Source organism: Akebia trifoliata, chromosome 3 (genome assembly GCF_017979445.1).
Source record: "Akebia trifoliata isolate Shusen 1 chromosome 3, ASM1797944v1, whole genome shotgun sequence".
Taxonomy (NCBI): Eukaryota; Viridiplantae; Streptophyta; class Magnoliopsida; order Ranunculales; family Lardizabalaceae; genus Akebia; species Akebia trifoliata.
Window position 1 is genome coordinate 37,849,243 of NC_141377.1, and position 18,756 is coordinate 37,867,998.

The window sequence follows — 18,756 nt, forward strand, 5'->3', positions numbered from 1 at the left end:
TCCTTATTTTTTTGAGGGGTGAGAAAGCTTTCTTGATTGATTTCCTTCACAAGCATGAGAAGGGTTGGGGAGCTAGACAGTAGTTGAGAAATATGCAAGTTTACAACATAGGTCATAGAATACACAGTTGAAATACATAAGGCCTCATAATCTTCTACCATGTACAAACAGCCTTCTGTAACGCATCTCAGGCAAGGGAAATACCAAAAACACAGGTAAAGAAATCTGAATAAACGAAGAAGCTTTGTGTGTCTTGTTATTTGAAGTCACAGGATTGAGCATGAACATCTGTTCTTTGGGGAATCACCTAGCAGTTTTTCTGTCACAAACATGTTAGTATTAAGAGGATAACTTTGCTTTCAGAATTCCATTGTGTCACAAACATATGTGTGTGTTCTAAAAAAAATTGAATCCAAGCTTCCTACAGCCACATTGAGCCAGTTGTCATGGACTTGTAGCTTCAACACGCTTTCTGCATGTGTGGCAACCACCCACTCGATTGCTTAAGTAAGCCTTCCCATGAAATGACTTAGGAGATTCACACACTCACAAAGACACTAAAGAGTTTAAAGAACACACTGGAGAGTTCACAATTTGTTGGATGCTTACAAACATACAAGCTCCCCTGTTTATAAACTTGGGGAGGAACAATGTAGAAAATCTAGAAGATTCTATACAACTATACACTTTAAAGAATCCTAGATGTTTCCTAAGACATTTCTAGAATATTCTATGTACATTCTTGTTGAGATAATGATCCAAAATCACTCTTCTTAAAGGCATTTAGGTCTCCTAGTTATTTGGGGGGCATTTTGGTATTTTTTGTAATTTCTCAAGATGGAACCTTTTATGGGTTTGATCTCAAAAGTGTATTTGGTTGAGAGAGTTTTCTTAGAGAAGGTTTGAGAGTTGGTTGGGGTTTTTTCTTTGTCTCAAATACATGGCCATTGTTGGAACTCTTTGAGAGGGTTTTGATTTACAAGCTTGTGGAACAAAGTTGGTGCAAGAAGGTAGATGAGTTTGATGGCATGTGTTGGTATGAGAGGTTCTTGTTGATTTTCTCTCCATTGTAAGCCATTCTCTATAAACTCAACCTTGTAATTTTCTCCAAGATTGATAGTGATAATTTCCTTGCCGGATTGCCCGTGGATATAGCCCTTATTGGGTGAACCACATAACTCTTTGAGTTGTGATTGTTTTTCCTAATTTTTCCTTGCCTCCATTAATTTCTTTCAAACATATTTTGCTTGCTATTGTTCTTGGGACATCTTTTATATTATTATTGTGGGAGTTCTTTACTACAATTCTTACAACTACATTAATTTCCTAACAACAAGAACCTTCTAGACTTAGAGAAGTCTTACTCCCTAGAGTTATCTAGAAAGTTCTTAGAAATATTTGGGTTTGTAAAGGGGAATTTCTTGCCTTGTGACACAATGCTACGAATTTGAACTGTTGGGCCTCATGTTGTATATGAAAGCCAAAGTTCATAGTTGCACCATGTCCAGCCATATTAGGATAGCTAGGCCATTGGCTTTAAAGATAGTAATAGAAGAAATTATCCAGGAAAAGAAGGTTTCTTTTGAAGAAGCTCCATGGAACAGATCCAGTAGAGATGGGTTGAGACCTATAGCTCAGAGGATTAGGAAACATGGCTATGAGTGATGGACAACTCCCTCATTGCCGACAAATGGTTCAAATCACTAGGGCAGGCCACAAAGGTCTATATGGCTTCTACGTGCCAAAGTTGTAAGCAGGCTTCCACAGTAAAGTGAATTAAAAACCCAAGTAGGAAAACCTTCAAACATTCCAATGTAACACTTAACTTTCCTTGAAAGTTAGAACTCTTGGCCTGGAATAAACTGCATTCAATCCATTCTGTATCTTTAGTAAATGTCTTTGGATTACCAGGCCATCGCAGACTCGATTGAAGAAGGAAGGAGTTTAATCTTATCCTATTTCGGAAAACAAACAGCTTAGAGGTCAGAAAATATACACGTACAAGGTTTTGAACCCAAATTTGTGGTATCAACATCCAATGGATTTAGTCAACTAAGTGAACTGAACTTGACTCATTCGGAATGACAAACCCATAAACAATCAACAAACTCTATGGAGAAATTCACTCAATATAAACAAGACTTGGAGAAAGATTGCATAATCTTCCTACCAAGATTGACTAGAAAGAAAGGTTCTGTTTATGGGAGATCCAAAACAATTTAGTAACATCCCTGATGTACTTATTCCAAAACTGGGTATCCTACTCTTCTAAAAATTTTGTGTGTTGTGTGAAATTATGTATGTATCATATGTAATAAACATGAAAATAGGCCGAGTCTAGTACCATTATTCTTATCTGGCAAAGGAGGCTGCACAACGACATGCATAGTAATGACTCCACCTGGAAGTTCACTGACTGGTACCCTGGACTCGGCGAGGGTTCTGTTATTCTCCAGTATTTTCCCCGCGTTGACGAGCTTCACATCGTTTATTGCCTTTGGACCATTTCCTTGGTCTACCAAAGAAGATATCTTTCAGTGAGAAAATAATTAACTAAGTAAATGTAAACCAAAAGAAAATGCTATGAACTAGTGAACTAATTTCGGAATCCTTCCTGAAATATAATGAAACATAACCTGACTAAGAGAATTAGAAGCATGAAAAGGAAAAAAGAAAAAGAAAAATAGAATTAAATAAAAATTGACTACCACAACTTTTCATGAAGATAATTATGAAATTCAGTTCTGATCTGTCTGAAGCAACTCTTAATCATAAAATTAAGATCAGATAATCCATCAATCTGTCTACTTAGTGTTAACCATCCAACTATTCCAAAAGACCAAGCTGTTGGAGAGGGGGAGAACTATGAATATAAGAGGGTCACGGGGCTTAACTAGGGTGTGACACACCTGAGAGTGGAGGAAAATATACACTCAACACTCCCCGTCAACTCAAACCTGTTGGAAAAAAATTTGACGATGGAGGAAGAAAATTAATTTCTAGGCTCGAAAAGATTCGATCTCTTTTAGACAAATATTCTTCCCTACTGGTTGAACTAAAGTACACAAGGGATCGACGAACAAATGCCTTCAGGATACAAAGAAGCCTTACACTCAATATACTAAATCAGATTATGTACGATCTGATTTAGCCTAGAACACTCGGAAAAATAACAAACTGATGATGCCTATATCTTAAGCTTAGAGAGAGGAGAATACAAAATTTTTCGGTGAAGAAATCTGAATCCTGGTTGGCTTTTTATAGCCATTTCTGTGTCTGTTGACCAAGAGTCATAATATAATATCTCTTGGTCTAATAGCCGTTAGATTGTGTCTTATCTGAGATCTAACGATCTAGATTGCACCCTATCGAAGGAATGTGTCTCATGTCCTTTAACTAATACCTTTTAGTTGAATCTGTTTGATCTAGTGGCTCTGATCGCGTCCAATCAGTTGCCATTTGATCTAACGGATCCGATCGTTTCTGATCAAGTACCATATCGATCCATCGCACTTGATCATTCTGATCAGGTACTACCTTAATCCAATGCATCGGATCGTTCTCGATTCGGTATTATTTCGATCCATCGTATCCGATCGATTCCCGATCGGATACTAACTTGATCGTGCGGTGCTGATCGTACCCGATCCATCACATGTGACAGATCAACCACCACCGTTGGATGGGTTCGTATCCCGAAAACTTTAAGGCTCCCTAGCTCCTCGTGACGATGCGTACGTGCAAAGTGCGCCTCAAAGCGCCCAATGCGCCCTAAATGCCCAATCTCCCTTTCGCACGTCGCACGTGCTCGTGCGCGGGTGGTGCTTCGCACCACCTCGAAACACTGGATCAAAGCCTAAAGGTGTGACACAAATACAACTAACTATGTTGGCTATTACTTATAAGGTACACCACTTACTTACTTGTGAGCGATGTGGGACTAAACCTTATATAAACAAAAAACCTCAAAATCTAACTTAAGAAAAACAAATAATAAAAAAAGACTATAAAAAATCTTATTTTATTTTGAAAATATACAACAAAACCCGTGACCCATACGAACCTAGAACTTTGATACCATATTTTTTTTTTGATAAGTATAAAGATTTTATAAATAACAAAAGAAGGATAGTACAAGGGGGGTCGAGAGAGCCTCCAAGAAAGAAAGCAAAAACAGGAAAAACAAAACAAAGAGCTCACCAATTACATAAGATATCCCATCTAAAAACAAAGTTCTCAAAAGAAAATCCGGACAAGTCCTTACTCAACTTCGCCCAAAAAAACAGCAATCCTAAAGTCTCGATGTACACCGTATGTGAATTGTTCTCCTTGCTTTGGAACACCCTGTTATTTCTTTCTTTCCAAATACCACATGCTATAGCCAAAGGAAGGATAGCCCATGTTAACCAACCAACTACTCCAAAAGACCGATTCGTTGGGGAAAGGGGGGTTGAGAACTATGAATATAAGAGGGTCACGGAGCTTAACTAGGGTAGGACACACCCAAGTGCGGAGGAAAATATACACTCAACAGAGATACACTGTAACATTGTTAGTGTATCTCATCAAAGATGGAAGATTGTGATGGGGAATGATATATTTGGAATATATCAATTAGGACATTCTATATTAGAAAGTATTGGTAAATTAGAATATTTGCATTACGCTAGTTTCCATCATCTTGCTTGATGTAGTATTTATGAATACCCTATTGGGATTTACATAATTACATCGAAGAATTCTCAATAAAATTCAGATTTGACAAGGTATCAAAGCCTAACCTCTACTGAGAGCACGATCTTGGTGCGTCATTCTTCAGCAATGGAGCCACCTCCATCACCGAACATAAATTTTTATTTTCCTTCTCTTCTATTTTACTACTTTAGTTTTCTTCAATAAAAATCACACCTTCCACTATACCTTTATAAGCCTCCTAAACCACTCATTTATGTTTCACGATCTCTATTTCTTTTTATCTTAAACCTCTCCAACAAGAGTTCTTCTATAAGCCGCATGATCCTATTTCTCATGCTCCTGGTAGAATCATGATAGATCTGATCTAGTGAGCCACCGTTTCCAACAAACTCAAAAATGAGTGAGATGTGACTGTGATGGACTTCACAGACATACGGTGATCACCAACAAGCACAATTGGATTTTTGGGCATCAATAAATATGTTACTTTATGAGATCAATAACAAGTATTTACAACCAATTGCACATTCCTTTTTCAAAGGACCATGCAATTGCGAGAGGGTATTAGAGAATAAGATGCATGGTATTAAGGTGCATTAGATACATTGTATCATTGTGAGTGTATCTATCTAAGATGGAAGGTTGTGATGGGCAATTACATATTTAGAATATATCAATTAGGATATTATGTATTAGGAAGTATTAGTAAATTAGAATATTTCCATTAGGCTAGTTTCCATGTATTGGTTGATGTATTATTTATAAATAACCTATAGGATTTATGTAATTAGCATCCAAGAATTCTCAGTAAAATTCAGATTTCACACTTAGCACAGTTAGTTTTCGGAAAAATGAGATGATCAAGAACTTTAAAATGAATATCGGATAAACATTCCAAGCTTCGAAATTTAGTAGATAAGGATCATCACTATCTGCCCTACCATCTCAATTTAAACAGTTAGAATCACATTGAAAAACTAACTTGTGAGGAATCTTTCTGAGGAAACTACCAGAAAAACTGGGATTACAAATTCAATCCTACTTGACCCACGAAGACACCCACACATGGAGAAGAAGAGAAGTACAAAGGTAGACCAATAGATACGGTGAGGGAGCGAAACTAGAATAAGAAGAAAGCCTTATCCCAATAGTTGGGGTCGGCTAAACGAATCTTGTTCCTCCACTCCACTCTGGCCAAAGTCTTTTAAGGTCTATCCACATGACACAATTAGTTAACCGTGAAATCAACAAGAGGTCATCAATACCAGTTTGTTATATTGGTAATTAAAGACTGATTGCAGATCAAAAGCATTCAAAACCTGTCTCCACTAATATCTATAGGGCGGAACGGTACAGCCTACAACAAGAGACTCGCAATAGATCCCAATTAAGATCCAACCCAATATAAGCACAAGAGAATACTCAATTACAAACATTTATAAATCAAAATATGGATTCAAATCCTAATAAGACTCTCAAGCAGAGAAAAAAAAAATTAAAAATTTGAAAGAATCCAGACATGTAAAGATCCATAATGCATAAAATTAAATTTAAAATAAAGAAGAAAAAAAGATATATAACCTTGAGGCCATTGAGAAAGTATGATTTCTTTCAGAGATCCCACAGTGGTAGTAGGATTATATTTGTTTGGCCCGATGTCGGTGCCATCGGAAAGCCTGAATTTGATCTCAATCAATTCCTCTCCAGCCATTTAAAGTGCCTTTCTAATAGAACCCAGATCAAATTTGCATAATCTTCACCCCCACAAAACAACAAAAATTCTACAACAAATTGAAAGAATTCCCTCTAAAATTCCTCTTCACCATAAAACCTCCTGTTTTCAACGAAATTGATTACTACAGAATATATCAACAAGAACCCAGAACTTATCTCATGTTGCTAGTACATGAAAGTCATCAATAAGATTCACTGAATCCTCTCTTGCTCATTTGTGCTCATTCAAGACCAAATTGTTCTATTGTTACTGAGAACAGAAGATCTACCATAAACCCAGATCAACTCTCCTGATTTCTTGCCCAGGAAAACATTCAAACTGACAAATCCAGAGACCCCAAATAAGATTCTCATTCAAAAAAGCATGATTGATGGATTTGACCAGAAAGAAAAACCCATTTCAAAGTTGTAAAAACCCAATAAGAATTTGCAATAATAAGATGAGAAAGATAGAGATGGATGCTTGTTTGTTTTCATGCCTCTCTTCTCTCTTATTATTGTACAAAATAGTACAAATTAAGAAAACTAACGTAAATGGAAAGGAACTTTCCAAGTGACATAATTTTTTTGAGAAAATTACCGTTGGGTGATATCTATACCCAAAATATTAAGTGGGACCCACCCAATCTCTCTACTCTTTCTCTGTTTTCTTTCTGCCTCTTCTCTCACACAAACCAAGTTTTGAAGGAGTTAATATTTATTTAAGTTTGAATTTTCTTTAAAATTAATTTAAAAGATTCTTAGAAATTTGAAAAGATTGTCTAACTTTATAATTTGATGTGTCATCAAATGTAATGCAAAGGTATTTTTAATTAAGAAAATACAATTTGTTTCGTCAAAACCAATATTGTCGATTGATGACATAGTCTGAATTTATTTAATTACAACAAAACTCATATTGAGAAATAAACAAGTTGAAACCCACCGATAGTTAGTTGAGATGGTAAGAAGCGACCACCCTAGGTCGTTTCTGAATCTCGATATACCCCTCCATAGGAATATGGCTACTTAAATGTTGTAACATGTGATAGAGTGTTGGATGGTGCGTGCGGGCCCAAGTAGTTTAGTCTCACCAAAAGTAGGGATACTCCCTAGATTATCAAATAAAAAAATTAAAAATCAAAACAAATTGAATGAACTTCATCGAAGTGGGAGAACGAAGAGAAAAAACATTATTTAGAATGAGAGAAATGGAAGGAAACTTCTCTAGCTCCGGTTTCTAGAGTGATGTAAGACATACAAGGATATTTTGGTAAATTTAGTGATTAAGTTATAAGAGACTTTCGTACAAATATAAAATAATATTAGTGTGTTATTATAATGAGAACTATTAGGAACTGACCTAAGTTCCAATTCTAGAAGTAGTTTGGATGAAAAGTTGGATAATACGTTGGAGTGACAACCCTCACATATGCCAAATTATTTTATGTCAAGTTTATATTCATGTAAGTATATAACCACGCCACTCACACTACTATTATTTAATTATCAAAATAAAAATAGAAGAGTCGTGATAATCTGACTACTCCTCGTTAGGGGTGCAACTTGATTTGGTTTGAGGTCAAATTGGTATCAAACCAACATAAGTCGGTTCCACTAAATAAGAGTTAGAACCGTACCAAATTCCATTGGAACCAAATCAATCCAAACCGAAATAAAGTTGGTTTGCTTTGATTTGGATTTATGGGTTGCCAATAATCTATAAATTGTAAATAACATTTTTTTAACGAAAAAACAAATATATAATAAACATAAAATTTCATACAAATACTCACTAATCTATTCATAAAAAATCGTTAGTTTATCCATAAAATATTGTCAATCTATTTCTTAACTCCTAAAATAATTCATAATAATTATTATATACATATATATATTTATTTATTTATTGCATAAGGGTTTGGTTCTATACAAATTTGATTTGAGAATCAAACCAAATTGATAGATTCTCTATTTTCACAAGCTGAAATTGAACCGCAACTTATTCCGCAACTTATTCCAACCTAAACCAAACCACCCCAAAGCTATCTATTTGGTTCTGTTCTCGGTTTGAACCGAACCAAGTTGCACCCCTACTCCACATGGCACACTCAATCGACTCCCCGATGTGACAAGTTTGGGATTCGTAGATCTATACGCCTCAAGATACATCGTTCCCTCAGGATAAACATTTTTATGGGAAAGTGAGGTTTTGTATCCTGAGACAAATCTACGGTTCCCCAACTTGTCACATCAGGAAAGTCAATTGAGTGTGCCATATGGGGTAGTCAAATTATCAAGATTCAAAGTAAAAAAAAAAGGAGATTTAGGCATACCCACAGGATTTTGGTGAATATCAAGATATTCTTGATTTTTCAAACTAATGACAGATCTGTGTGATGTTCTTATCTCAAAGACTAAAATATAATGACCAAAATGTCCCATCATTTCCAACAGGGGGTAGAATTTTTTACCTCAAGATTCTATCTTCTTCAAACTTCCAAGATATTCTTGATTTTTCAAACTAATGACAGATCCGTGTGATGTCCTTATCCCAAAGACTAAAATATAATGACCAATATGTCCCATCATTTCCAACAGGGGGTAGAATTTTTTACCTCAAGATTCTATCTTCTTCAAACTTCCAACCTCAAGAACAAATTAAAAGTCATTTTGAACAGTCTCTCTTAGAACATTGAGAGACTGAGAGACTGAAGAGCATATCATTAACTTGAAAGTCCCTCTTAAATATTCACCAAAAACGGGAAGAATATGTCTAAGGGTTTGTTTGTTACAAATTTTTTCGACGGCTTTTTGGACTACGTTGAAAAAGTGAGAAAAGCACGTTTGTTGGTAACAACTTCTGCTTCAACAATTTTTGTGGGAAGCCCAAAATTATGTTTTTGAGAAGTCTTGTTGGATTTGCTTTTATGTGAGAGCCACTATGAAAAATCAACATTGAAAAACATGTGGGGATGAAATGACAATTTCACCCCTCATTCTCCTTAACTCATCAACTAAACAATAAAATTAATTTGACCTCTCTCTACTACTTCTTCTATTACTTTTTCGTCAACTTTTGTAATAAACAAAATTCTCCTAAACGCAGTTTCTCAGACTCTGAACATCTGCTTCTCCTAGACACAAAATCCTGAAGGAAAAACTAAAATCTGTAACAAACAGACCCTACAACTCTCAAAAGAAACGTAATAATCATATTTTAACACGTTAATGCCCATATTTATTCATTTAATTATTAAAGTAAACTCCAAAATGCCATTAAGATAATAAAATCTGTAATATAGTTATTAATATATCAAAAGAAATTATTTCCTGAAATCACCTCTCACCAAATGAAAATTTTACAACCACTCTTCTACTGCTTCTGCAACTCTTGAAATTATAGAAGGCCAAGGTCTCCATCACCTTAGAGATTAACCTAGATTCCTATTAAATTAATATTAGAAGAAAGCTTAAATTTTCAATGTTGTGGGTGCTGCACTTACTTTTTGAACTAGTTCTGATTCTGATTGGTGGGTGCCACCTACATTAGTGCTCGAATCTTATTTGTAAAAGTGGCACGCTATCTACACCCACTTACTGTTTAAACCCATTGTACTTGTGGGTGTACACAACAAAAAATTGCTTGCTAGTTTCACCCACCGATTTATTTTAAAACAAACAGTAACCTTTCAAACTTTTCAATAATTTTTAATAAATACATACCAAAACATTTAAAAAAAGGTTCGGTAATAACATATCAAACACTTTTCACATAGGATCTCGTTTAAGGAATTGTTCGATATGTAACTACCGATCTAAAAACGATAAATTCGACAGAAACTTATAGAAAAATATTCTATTATAGGTAGGTACATACCAAACAGTTCTTTACATGGGGAACCCATGTGAAAAAATGCATTCGGTGTGTACCTACTGAAATAGTGCTAATGAGTTTGGTACTGACTTACCAATCGTATTGAAAATTTTGAAGAAAAAAAAAATTGATACAAAAGATAAAGATAAAGTCGATTTTTAATATGTTCATTTGCAAAACGTTTAAAAATAATTCCAAGAATAAAAGATGATGAAAATAAATGATAAAAACTCACCTTCATCTATCAAAATGCTTAATTATACTAACTAATGGTTAAAAAAGCAAATTTTAACAAATAATATACCCCACAAATGGATTAAAACACTGTCATTTGATGAATCTCTAAAGAAAAATCAGCCGGTTATATGAATTTGACTAAACTTTGATAGGATTTTTCGATGTGAATGTTACGGTAGGGATTGATCTGCTTTGAATCAGTAGAAGGGAATAGTTGCATTTATTCAGTGAGCGTTAGATAGGTGTATGCAGAAAAACATTATAAAACCCAATAGGGTAGTTACGTACTTACAAGTTATTGACATTTAACATTTAAAATGGGTGTGATGAGCAAACAAAAAAAAAAATGTAGAAACCATGAAAAGCCCAACAGATTCCCATTGGGTTTTAAAAATATAGGTTTTAATCTATACTTTTAACAGAAGATAGGAAATGAGTCAGAAACCTTTCTTAGAAAGTACCATAATAGTTTTATTTTGAAGTTAAAAGAAAAAATTTTAATTATGAAATGTAGGACGCACTCAGGTCTTGCCAAAGAAACAAAATTCAGCTCCAATATTATAGGATACACTTAATAGCGTTTGGATTTTGGCATTAGAAAGTTGAAACTGGTTGAGAAGTCCATTATATTCATCTCCCTCTCCCCACATCCAACCTTGATCCATCTCCCACCAACTTCATTATATATACATAATTACATACAACTGTTCAAATTAAAAACAACAATTAGAGAAGAATAGTTGATTGAAATATTGTTCAAATCAAAAGCATATTTGGCTCACATGCAGATGGTTAGGACCCACAACAGACCTTCTGATGACCTTCATACAAGCAAAATGTGAATCTTAAATGAAGGTGTCAACTTTCTACCCAACTTCACCTAATTAATATTGTTTATTTTATTTCATTTGCTTTGGAAGAGTAAAATATGCTATTCTGACAATATAAGCAAAATATTTTCTTCACCTTATAAGCCATTGTGATCCAATGGGATCACCTTTGGTGAAGATCTTCAAGGCAATAGATTGGGCTATAAAATGGTGCCCCATTTCCAAACCCTTGAATGGCACTCTTAACGTTCTTTGAAGCTTCCATTGCCGACAGTGTTCTAGGCCCATGGGACATGTTTCTTCCTTGTTCAGATCAGTCTTCTATTCTTCTTTGTATCTCGAGTGACAACCCATACATATAAGGCTTCATTTCTTTGTTTGGGTCTCCTGCCAATTGAAATGATGATGATAAAATTGACATTTACAGATGCTCCAACTAATTAATTTCCATCAACCAAACAATTAGTTATTTCAAATACTTGTTAGGACATTTCAATCTTATCAAATATATCGCAGTCCTTCTATATTGACTAGTGATCAAAATCATCACAAAAGATTTTCACAACAGTGTCCTCTACATATAAAACCTACAATACCGTTCCTTGTACCACTGCTGCTGAGCAGAATTCAAGAATCGTCCAAATGAAGCCATGGGACTCCTCCATCTCACCAATGAGATTAATGTGTGTTTTCAAACTGGTTCTCTAAGCAACACATAACAAATTAGTTGAACAGGTTATCATCAAGAGATCATTTTTTTTAAAAATAAACTATAGACCATTACTGTGGAAAATAATGCGAGATCAAGCTTGTAGAAGAAGGGTCAGCACACCGAGGAGAGTTAGGCAATTGAATCCTTAGAAAATGGAGTAATATAAAAAATGGTTGAGAATCTAAGATCAACTCTACAAATTGTTAAAGAGGCCAACTAAATTATATAATTGACTTTTCAAAACCAAACTGAGTAACAACATCCTCCATTTCAGGGTGAAAATAAAGGAAATCGATTCTTCCCAAAAAAAAATTATTTGTCTTATTACCCTAAAAACCATTTTACATCTGCAGATCCGCAGCACTTGCACATTTATAATTCTAGTGTTGCTTAAACATATGAAAGAAACATCAAGTTATAGACAACGATTCACGGAAGAACCTCAAAACTAGACAACTTAGATAGCATTTGATCTTTGATGTCACCACCCCTATAAGTTTTTGACTTGATAATCTATGAATCATGTGTGAAAAAATGTGGTTAGCAAATTCGTGTAAGGAAACTCTACATATTGTTTGAAGGAAAAAATATCATTGAATGAAACAAATAATGCATGTAGTTTTTTACCCAAGCTGAATTGTGTATTGCAAGTACTAGTACACAATACAACCCAAAACTTCGACAAGTAGGAATATGGAACGAGATAAATGAAAAAGAAAAACAGAAAGAGAGGAAAATGCGAAGCAAACTGCAATTTCTATCATTATTAACAGCTCTGATAAATTAATCGAACCCAGACACCTCACCAACCCCGTATGGGATAGGCTTTGATATGACGATGATAAATGTCTCCTAGGACCAAAGACTAAGGAAAAAACATTCTCAACTTCTCCCCAAATGTTCCATCTCAATAGATTAATTATTCTCGACAGTACTGTCAAATTGATTACCATAACATGGTCCAATCATTGATCCCGAAAATTTCTACAATAAATTAGGTAGGTTACTAGTATAGTATAGTTCCCTATCCACGATTCTGCTATTGTACTGGAATAATTTTACTGGAATACAGGAAGAATCCCTTGGGTGGGTAGAAATAGAAATCTAATGAGTAAGATTGTGAATGTTTTGTTTATGTACGAAGTAACAAACATTATGATTAAGGCATTGAGAACAAAATGAGGAGAAAATCATCCATGGGTAAGTGCTTCTAAGATGCAATTGTTGGGTGTTCAATCTTTGATGGTATTTTGTTTCTTCTCTTTGATGTATAGGGGATTTTTTTTGGTAATTGAAGAATCATCTTCGTAGACATATCATTCTCATCAGTGTGGGTCAAAACTATAATGATCCATAATCGACATTGAAGAAAGCATTAAGAACAAATTGAAGAGAAAATCATATGTGGGAAAGTACATCTTATATGCAATTCTCAGGTGTTCAGATGACCTTTCACCTCTGCTCTCTGACAATTTATATGGATTGGGGAATCTCTTAGGAATTGGAGAGAGACTATTTTAAGTGATAGTGACCAAAATTCCAAAGCCAATTGCAAAGAAGCCGAAAGAAGGTAGCCTCAAAACTCAAATTTACGGAAGTGAAGGAAGACTTGGTCAACATTACTCAATGAGACTAAATAAGAGAGCATCTCTCAAGGACATTGACACAGTAGGTGATTCTACCCTTCGGTGATCATCATCTGCTCCCACACTCAGAGAATCCAATAACCTTTAAAAAAAATTAGCGAGCAACTTACAGATTTAAGGAGTGATCATTTTAGATATTGAAGTTAAAACCAAGTTCTGGAATGGTGTTGAACTAATTCCCATCACATCAGTCTTAGAGTGTCCGTTAACTTTCTTTTCTTTTCTTGGTGGACAAAATTCTTGAGTTAGATCCCCAGTGGTTCTTAATGCTCTTAGCCATATCAGTTGTTATTAGTAGCATTACTTTCCAATTTCATTAGCAAGACAAGGATACTTCATATGTAGAAAAGAACAAAGCACACTAACTCAATAAAGTGTTACGAGAAGAATAACTCCATACAACACTTAAGAAACAAATATACATGATATTTTCAGCCGAAGTCAAACACCAAAGAAAGAATAAGCTATTAGAAAAAAACCTATCAGCTCAATTGTTTTCTTATAATGGAGGAAATGCATGACCATAAATTCGTTTATGCTTAAAGTAATCCAATTAGAAGTCTACCAAAATAAAATAAAACTACAAGAAAGATCAGAAAGAAGTGGTGCAGTATTTTAGAAACAAGCCTAGATAAAAATAAATAAATAAATAAACAAAAATAAAAGATGCAAACACGTCAATGCATTTAGGCAAGATCAAGAGAACAGTAAAACTATGCTGCAGAGTGATGTGAGGTGGTTCTCCCCAATTCTTGAAGATTTTCAAATTTTCATTAGGAATTATTGAATATATACATTAAAGAGAAACTTCATCACTAGATTGAGAACTGCCCAATCAGTTGAAACCAATATAACTATCATGTAGCCTTGAGAGCGTAAACCAATCTATTGAAAAAAGAAAAAAGAAAAAAAAAAAAGGGGTAAACCAGCCACTTCATACTTATGAGACAACATATACAACTCTAGAATTGAGTAGAGAGTATCATCAAAAGTTGAATGGTTGGTACTAAAAGACCTTCATACTCAAAGGTGCAGCCTTTTCTCCGGATGTATCAAATCGAGATCTTTAATGGTGAGAACATATGCCAAAGATATTTCAAATTTGCAGCAATTCCATCCTCCACTTCAAACAGAAACCCATACCAGTGGCATACTACTCCATTCTTGACTAGGTGAAAGACATTAACAAATGCTACTCTGATCAGACAAGTAATAAAAGCCTGATAATGATCTCCGTACTATATTAAAAGCTCCCGAAGCAGCCCTACTCCCAATTACATACAATACTATTGTAAAATGGGCAGAGACCCCAATCTTGATATCATGCTAGATATCAAGGACCTGACAGCTAACTAGTTCAACAGACCCAAAATTCTCGGTGGCAATGACCTTCCAAACATCTGTTTCTGCTTCTACCAATGACTCTGACTGCCCTCGCAAGGATTCTGCGGGAGATGGGGAAGCTCCGAAATGGTTATGGAAGTCAGCCTGCATGACCACAATGTCATGATTGGCATCTTTTGTTATGACATGAAGCTTCCCGAGAAAACCCGCAAGTAAATACGGAGACTCCGAATCAGCAAAATCATGAATAGGAACCTTCCCTACAACAACCTTCCAAGCATCCTCTTGGTGATTGTAAATCTTGATCTTACCGCTATCTAGAGAACTTGAAGGATCCAATGCATATAACTCCCCGCCTACTACAACACTCAATTTCGTACCGGCCTGCCTTGCGGGCCAACCATCTCCCATGCCACTTGGCATGTCTACCCATGAATCCATCTCAGGGTCGTAAATCTCACCTCCAACATCAACAAAAAAGGGCCAGGAGTATAGACTTTGTGGCACATACAACTTTCCCCTATAAGGAGTCATTCCAGTGGCCATAGGCTTTAGCATATCAGCTAAGAAGGCAGTAGGTAACATCTGAGCTTTTGAGAATGGCATACTAGGTAATTGAGACCACACCCCAGTGCGGGGATCAAAAACTTCAGCAGATGGAAGAGGGGTCAATCCATGTTGACCTTTACTTACCCCTCCAACAACATAAAGTTTATTGTTCAGTATACCCGCCTTACAATATGCCCTACCAGTGGACATGGAATCCACTTCACTCCACATATTTAGAATGGGATCAAAACGCCAGACACATCTCACAGCCGAAGATCTGGAGAACCCGCCTAATACGTAGAGACAACCATCAGCAACCCCAATAGCACAACCACAAAATGGTAATCTATCCAATGGATCTCTCTGACCAAGCCAAGCTCGTATGACATCTGCAAACCCAGAGAAGGCTCTCTTAGATTCCTCTCCGTATGCAACATTAGGCATCGGTGGCAACCTTTGCCATTTTTTGGACAAAGGATCAAAACAATGCCACAAAAGCTTATCATCTTCAACCTTAGTCAATATATAAAGCCATTCTTCTGTCGTTCCAAGTTCTTTTCTCAAATTAAAGAGTTCAGAACTCATAAGAGCCTTTTTCCAACTCTGTGACACAGACTTCACATTCAAGTAGCAAATTCTAGGTAGTCTGGCGAGAATCTGAATTGAAATCTCATCGGGAAGACTGGGAATCAGTCTTGGATTTTCCTCGTTAATGATTGATGAAATCCTCTGCCTCTTGTAGGTTGCATTTTGTAAGACCTCATTGCACTCGATCGTCCTACACTTGGTATCAGCTAAGCTAAAAAATGCCCCCATAAGAATCCCTGTGTTGACCTCAGAGTTTAGATCCCGAGGAATTCCAGATTTTTATTCTAATTCCTTTTATCTATTCCCTGTATCATACTACTTATGCCACTGTAATTCAACTCATCAACATAAATGCTGAATTCTACAATGAGAGAAGAGAAGAGAAACTCGTCAGTATCAACAAGAGGTCAGAAGCAGTGACAAAAATATATGAGCAATTAACAAACATTTCAAAATTTCCTCACAAAAAAGCAAAAAAAATAAAAACAATATAGAAAAATTAAAAGCAAGTCTTTGAATAATATATATATATAATTTTACAAAGAACCAAAAAGAAAAAGGGAAATTGTTAAACCATGTCCTTCATAATGCACTCTTTTTTTAACCAAAAAAATAACTGTTAAACAATATAAAATGCTTCAAGATCACTCCTTTCTTCCGCCATCACCAACCCACAGATAATTTCTCATTAAAAATAATATACAGATAATTTAAAACTCACCAATTTTGTTTTCCCTTCTTTTGTAACTCCTCTTTCAAATTCAAAAACTATTGAACCAAACACGGCAAAATTGTGTAAATTTGTCTATATAGCTTCAAAAATTGCATTTTAATTTAGAAAATTAAAAAGGAGTCCAACACATCGTCATAAATTCTAACAGAATTCACACTCAAAATTTAACAACGAAAGATCAAAAAATTAAGAAACACCCAACAAGAAAAAAATGCAAGACATAATACCCCAACCAATTGGAGAAACCTATACCCAATTTATCAATGATTCGGCTTAAACAAAACTAATCCATGGAAACATGTAATAACAAGCCATAAATTTCACAAACCAGACCCAATTTCGGTATTTTAAAAAAAAATGTCAATTTGTTTGAAGAAACATGAACAGAAACTAAAATTAACTAGATCTTCGATTTTAAAGGAAAAAAAATCAACGACGAAATTACCTCGTACGATCTTAGATAGGACGAAATAGCCCCGATTAGGGTTTCAAAGAATCACAGAGAGTCTCTCTTAAGTGCTCTCTTTATAACATTTTCACGTCAAATCATAGAAGGAGATGAACACGTAACCCATGTGGACCCGTAATGGGAACAACAACACAAAGTATTACTGCGATTCTCACATATCTGACGTGGGATGTACACGTAACCATAGATGTTTTTCCTCGCGATACTATTAAAAACCATCTACGGTTATGTATGCATGTCCACTTCAGAATTGTGAGAATCACAGTAAAACTGTGTCACCCCAGCACGACTCGAATAATCCACGCTAACGTGCGCTTTGAGGACGTACGGTTGCTTACGTTAGAGATCTGACAAGGGTAATGACTTTCAGCTCAGCATTTTCTATTTCAAATTAATAAAAAGAGTGGTACTGGAGTGACGCTAACATTTACTGCGATTCTCACATTTCTGACGTGGGATCCGTTCATAACCGTAGATTTATTTTCTCGAGATATGAAAAAAAGCATCTACAGTTATGTGTGAACCTCCACCTCAGAAATGTGAGAATTGCAGTAATCTAATTGACACCAGCATTAGTGAATTAAAAATGATAATAAATTGACTAGATTTATCTTTTTTGGGGTATTTTAGTAAAATCCCCCTCCTAAATGGTAGATACTAGAGTTATCTTAATCAAGATGGTTAAATGTCAAAACTACACTCATTTAGTTAAAATTACCAAAATACCCTTCTTTAAGTTCTTATTCCCCCCATTTTAAGAAAACCTAGATTTTGGTTCTTTTTTCTCAATCCACCCATCCCTATGTTGTCGCCTTCAATCCTAATCATCCTCGACACAAACAATTTCTTCTTCGTCCCCACATCAAAAAACCCTAGATTTTGTTCTTCCTCTTCACAATTTTTAGAACGAAAATGAGTTACAATCTTGGTCCTTTGATTTCATTCTCTTCCTCAATCTTGTGTCATGATGCAGGTTCAAATCATGTGTTCGATAATCTCATGGGAAAAATAGATATTTTTTTACCCTAAATATTTTCTCTTGCTTGATGCCTATGGTTATGGGCTTATTAATTAAGAGCAACTCCAACCGTCCTTTAAAACACTAAATATAGAGGTTCGGCTGATTGAACCAAACTCAACTGTGCTTTAATTTAGAGAAAGTGACTTTAGATCACCATTCATTACTTCAAGTTTGAAGTGGAGAGAGAAGATTTAAAGCCCCACCTTACTATTCATATTTTTCAATAAATTCTATTGTGTCCCATTTTTTTGTAAATGTCAATTTTAACCTCCTATTTTCATGTAACATGATTTAAATGTTACTTTTTGTCCTTTACAAGTTTTAAAGTCTTTTCATTTAATA

At 35.2% G+C, this 18,756-nt stretch overlaps 1 protein-coding gene and 1 pseudogene across 4 annotated transcripts; both read right to left on the reverse strand.

Moving 5' to 3' along the window:
* Nucleotides 1-79: 79 nt before the first annotated feature.
* On the reverse strand, nt 80-6,937 carry LOC147406758 (membrane-anchored ubiquitin-fold protein 3-like). The gene is made up of 3 exons (XM_086434957.1): nt 6,277-6,937; nt 2,345-2,515; nt 80-319 (listed from the first exon to the last, which is right to left on the reverse strand). The coding sequence occupies exons 1-3, from the start codon at nt 6,404-6,406 to the stop codon at nt 267-269; spliced, it is 354 nt and encodes a 117-aa protein (XP_086291083.1). The 5' UTR covers nt 6,407-6,937; the 3' UTR covers nt 80-266.
* Nucleotides 6,938-10,754: 3,817 nt separating this feature from the next.
* LOC147406759 (F-box/kelch-repeat protein At1g22040 pseudogene) lies at nt 10,755-17,640 on the reverse strand (annotated as a pseudogene). 3 transcript variants are annotated; one of them, XR_015176579.1, is made up of 2 exons: nt 17,370-17,640; nt 10,755-11,739 (listed from the first exon to the last, which is right to left on the reverse strand). The product of XR_015176579.1 is annotated as an F-box/kelch-repeat protein At1g22040 pseudogene, transcript variant X3 (transcript). The 3 variants fall into 3 exon arrangements; XR_015176577.1 differs by lacking the exon at nt 10,755-11,739 and adding an exon at nt 14,437-16,552 and having other exon boundaries at nt 17,370-17,526; XR_015176578.1 differs by lacking the exons at nt 10,755-11,739; nt 17,370-17,640 and adding exons at nt 14,437-16,552; nt 16,913-17,150.
* Nucleotides 17,641-18,756: the final 1,116 nt, after the last annotated feature.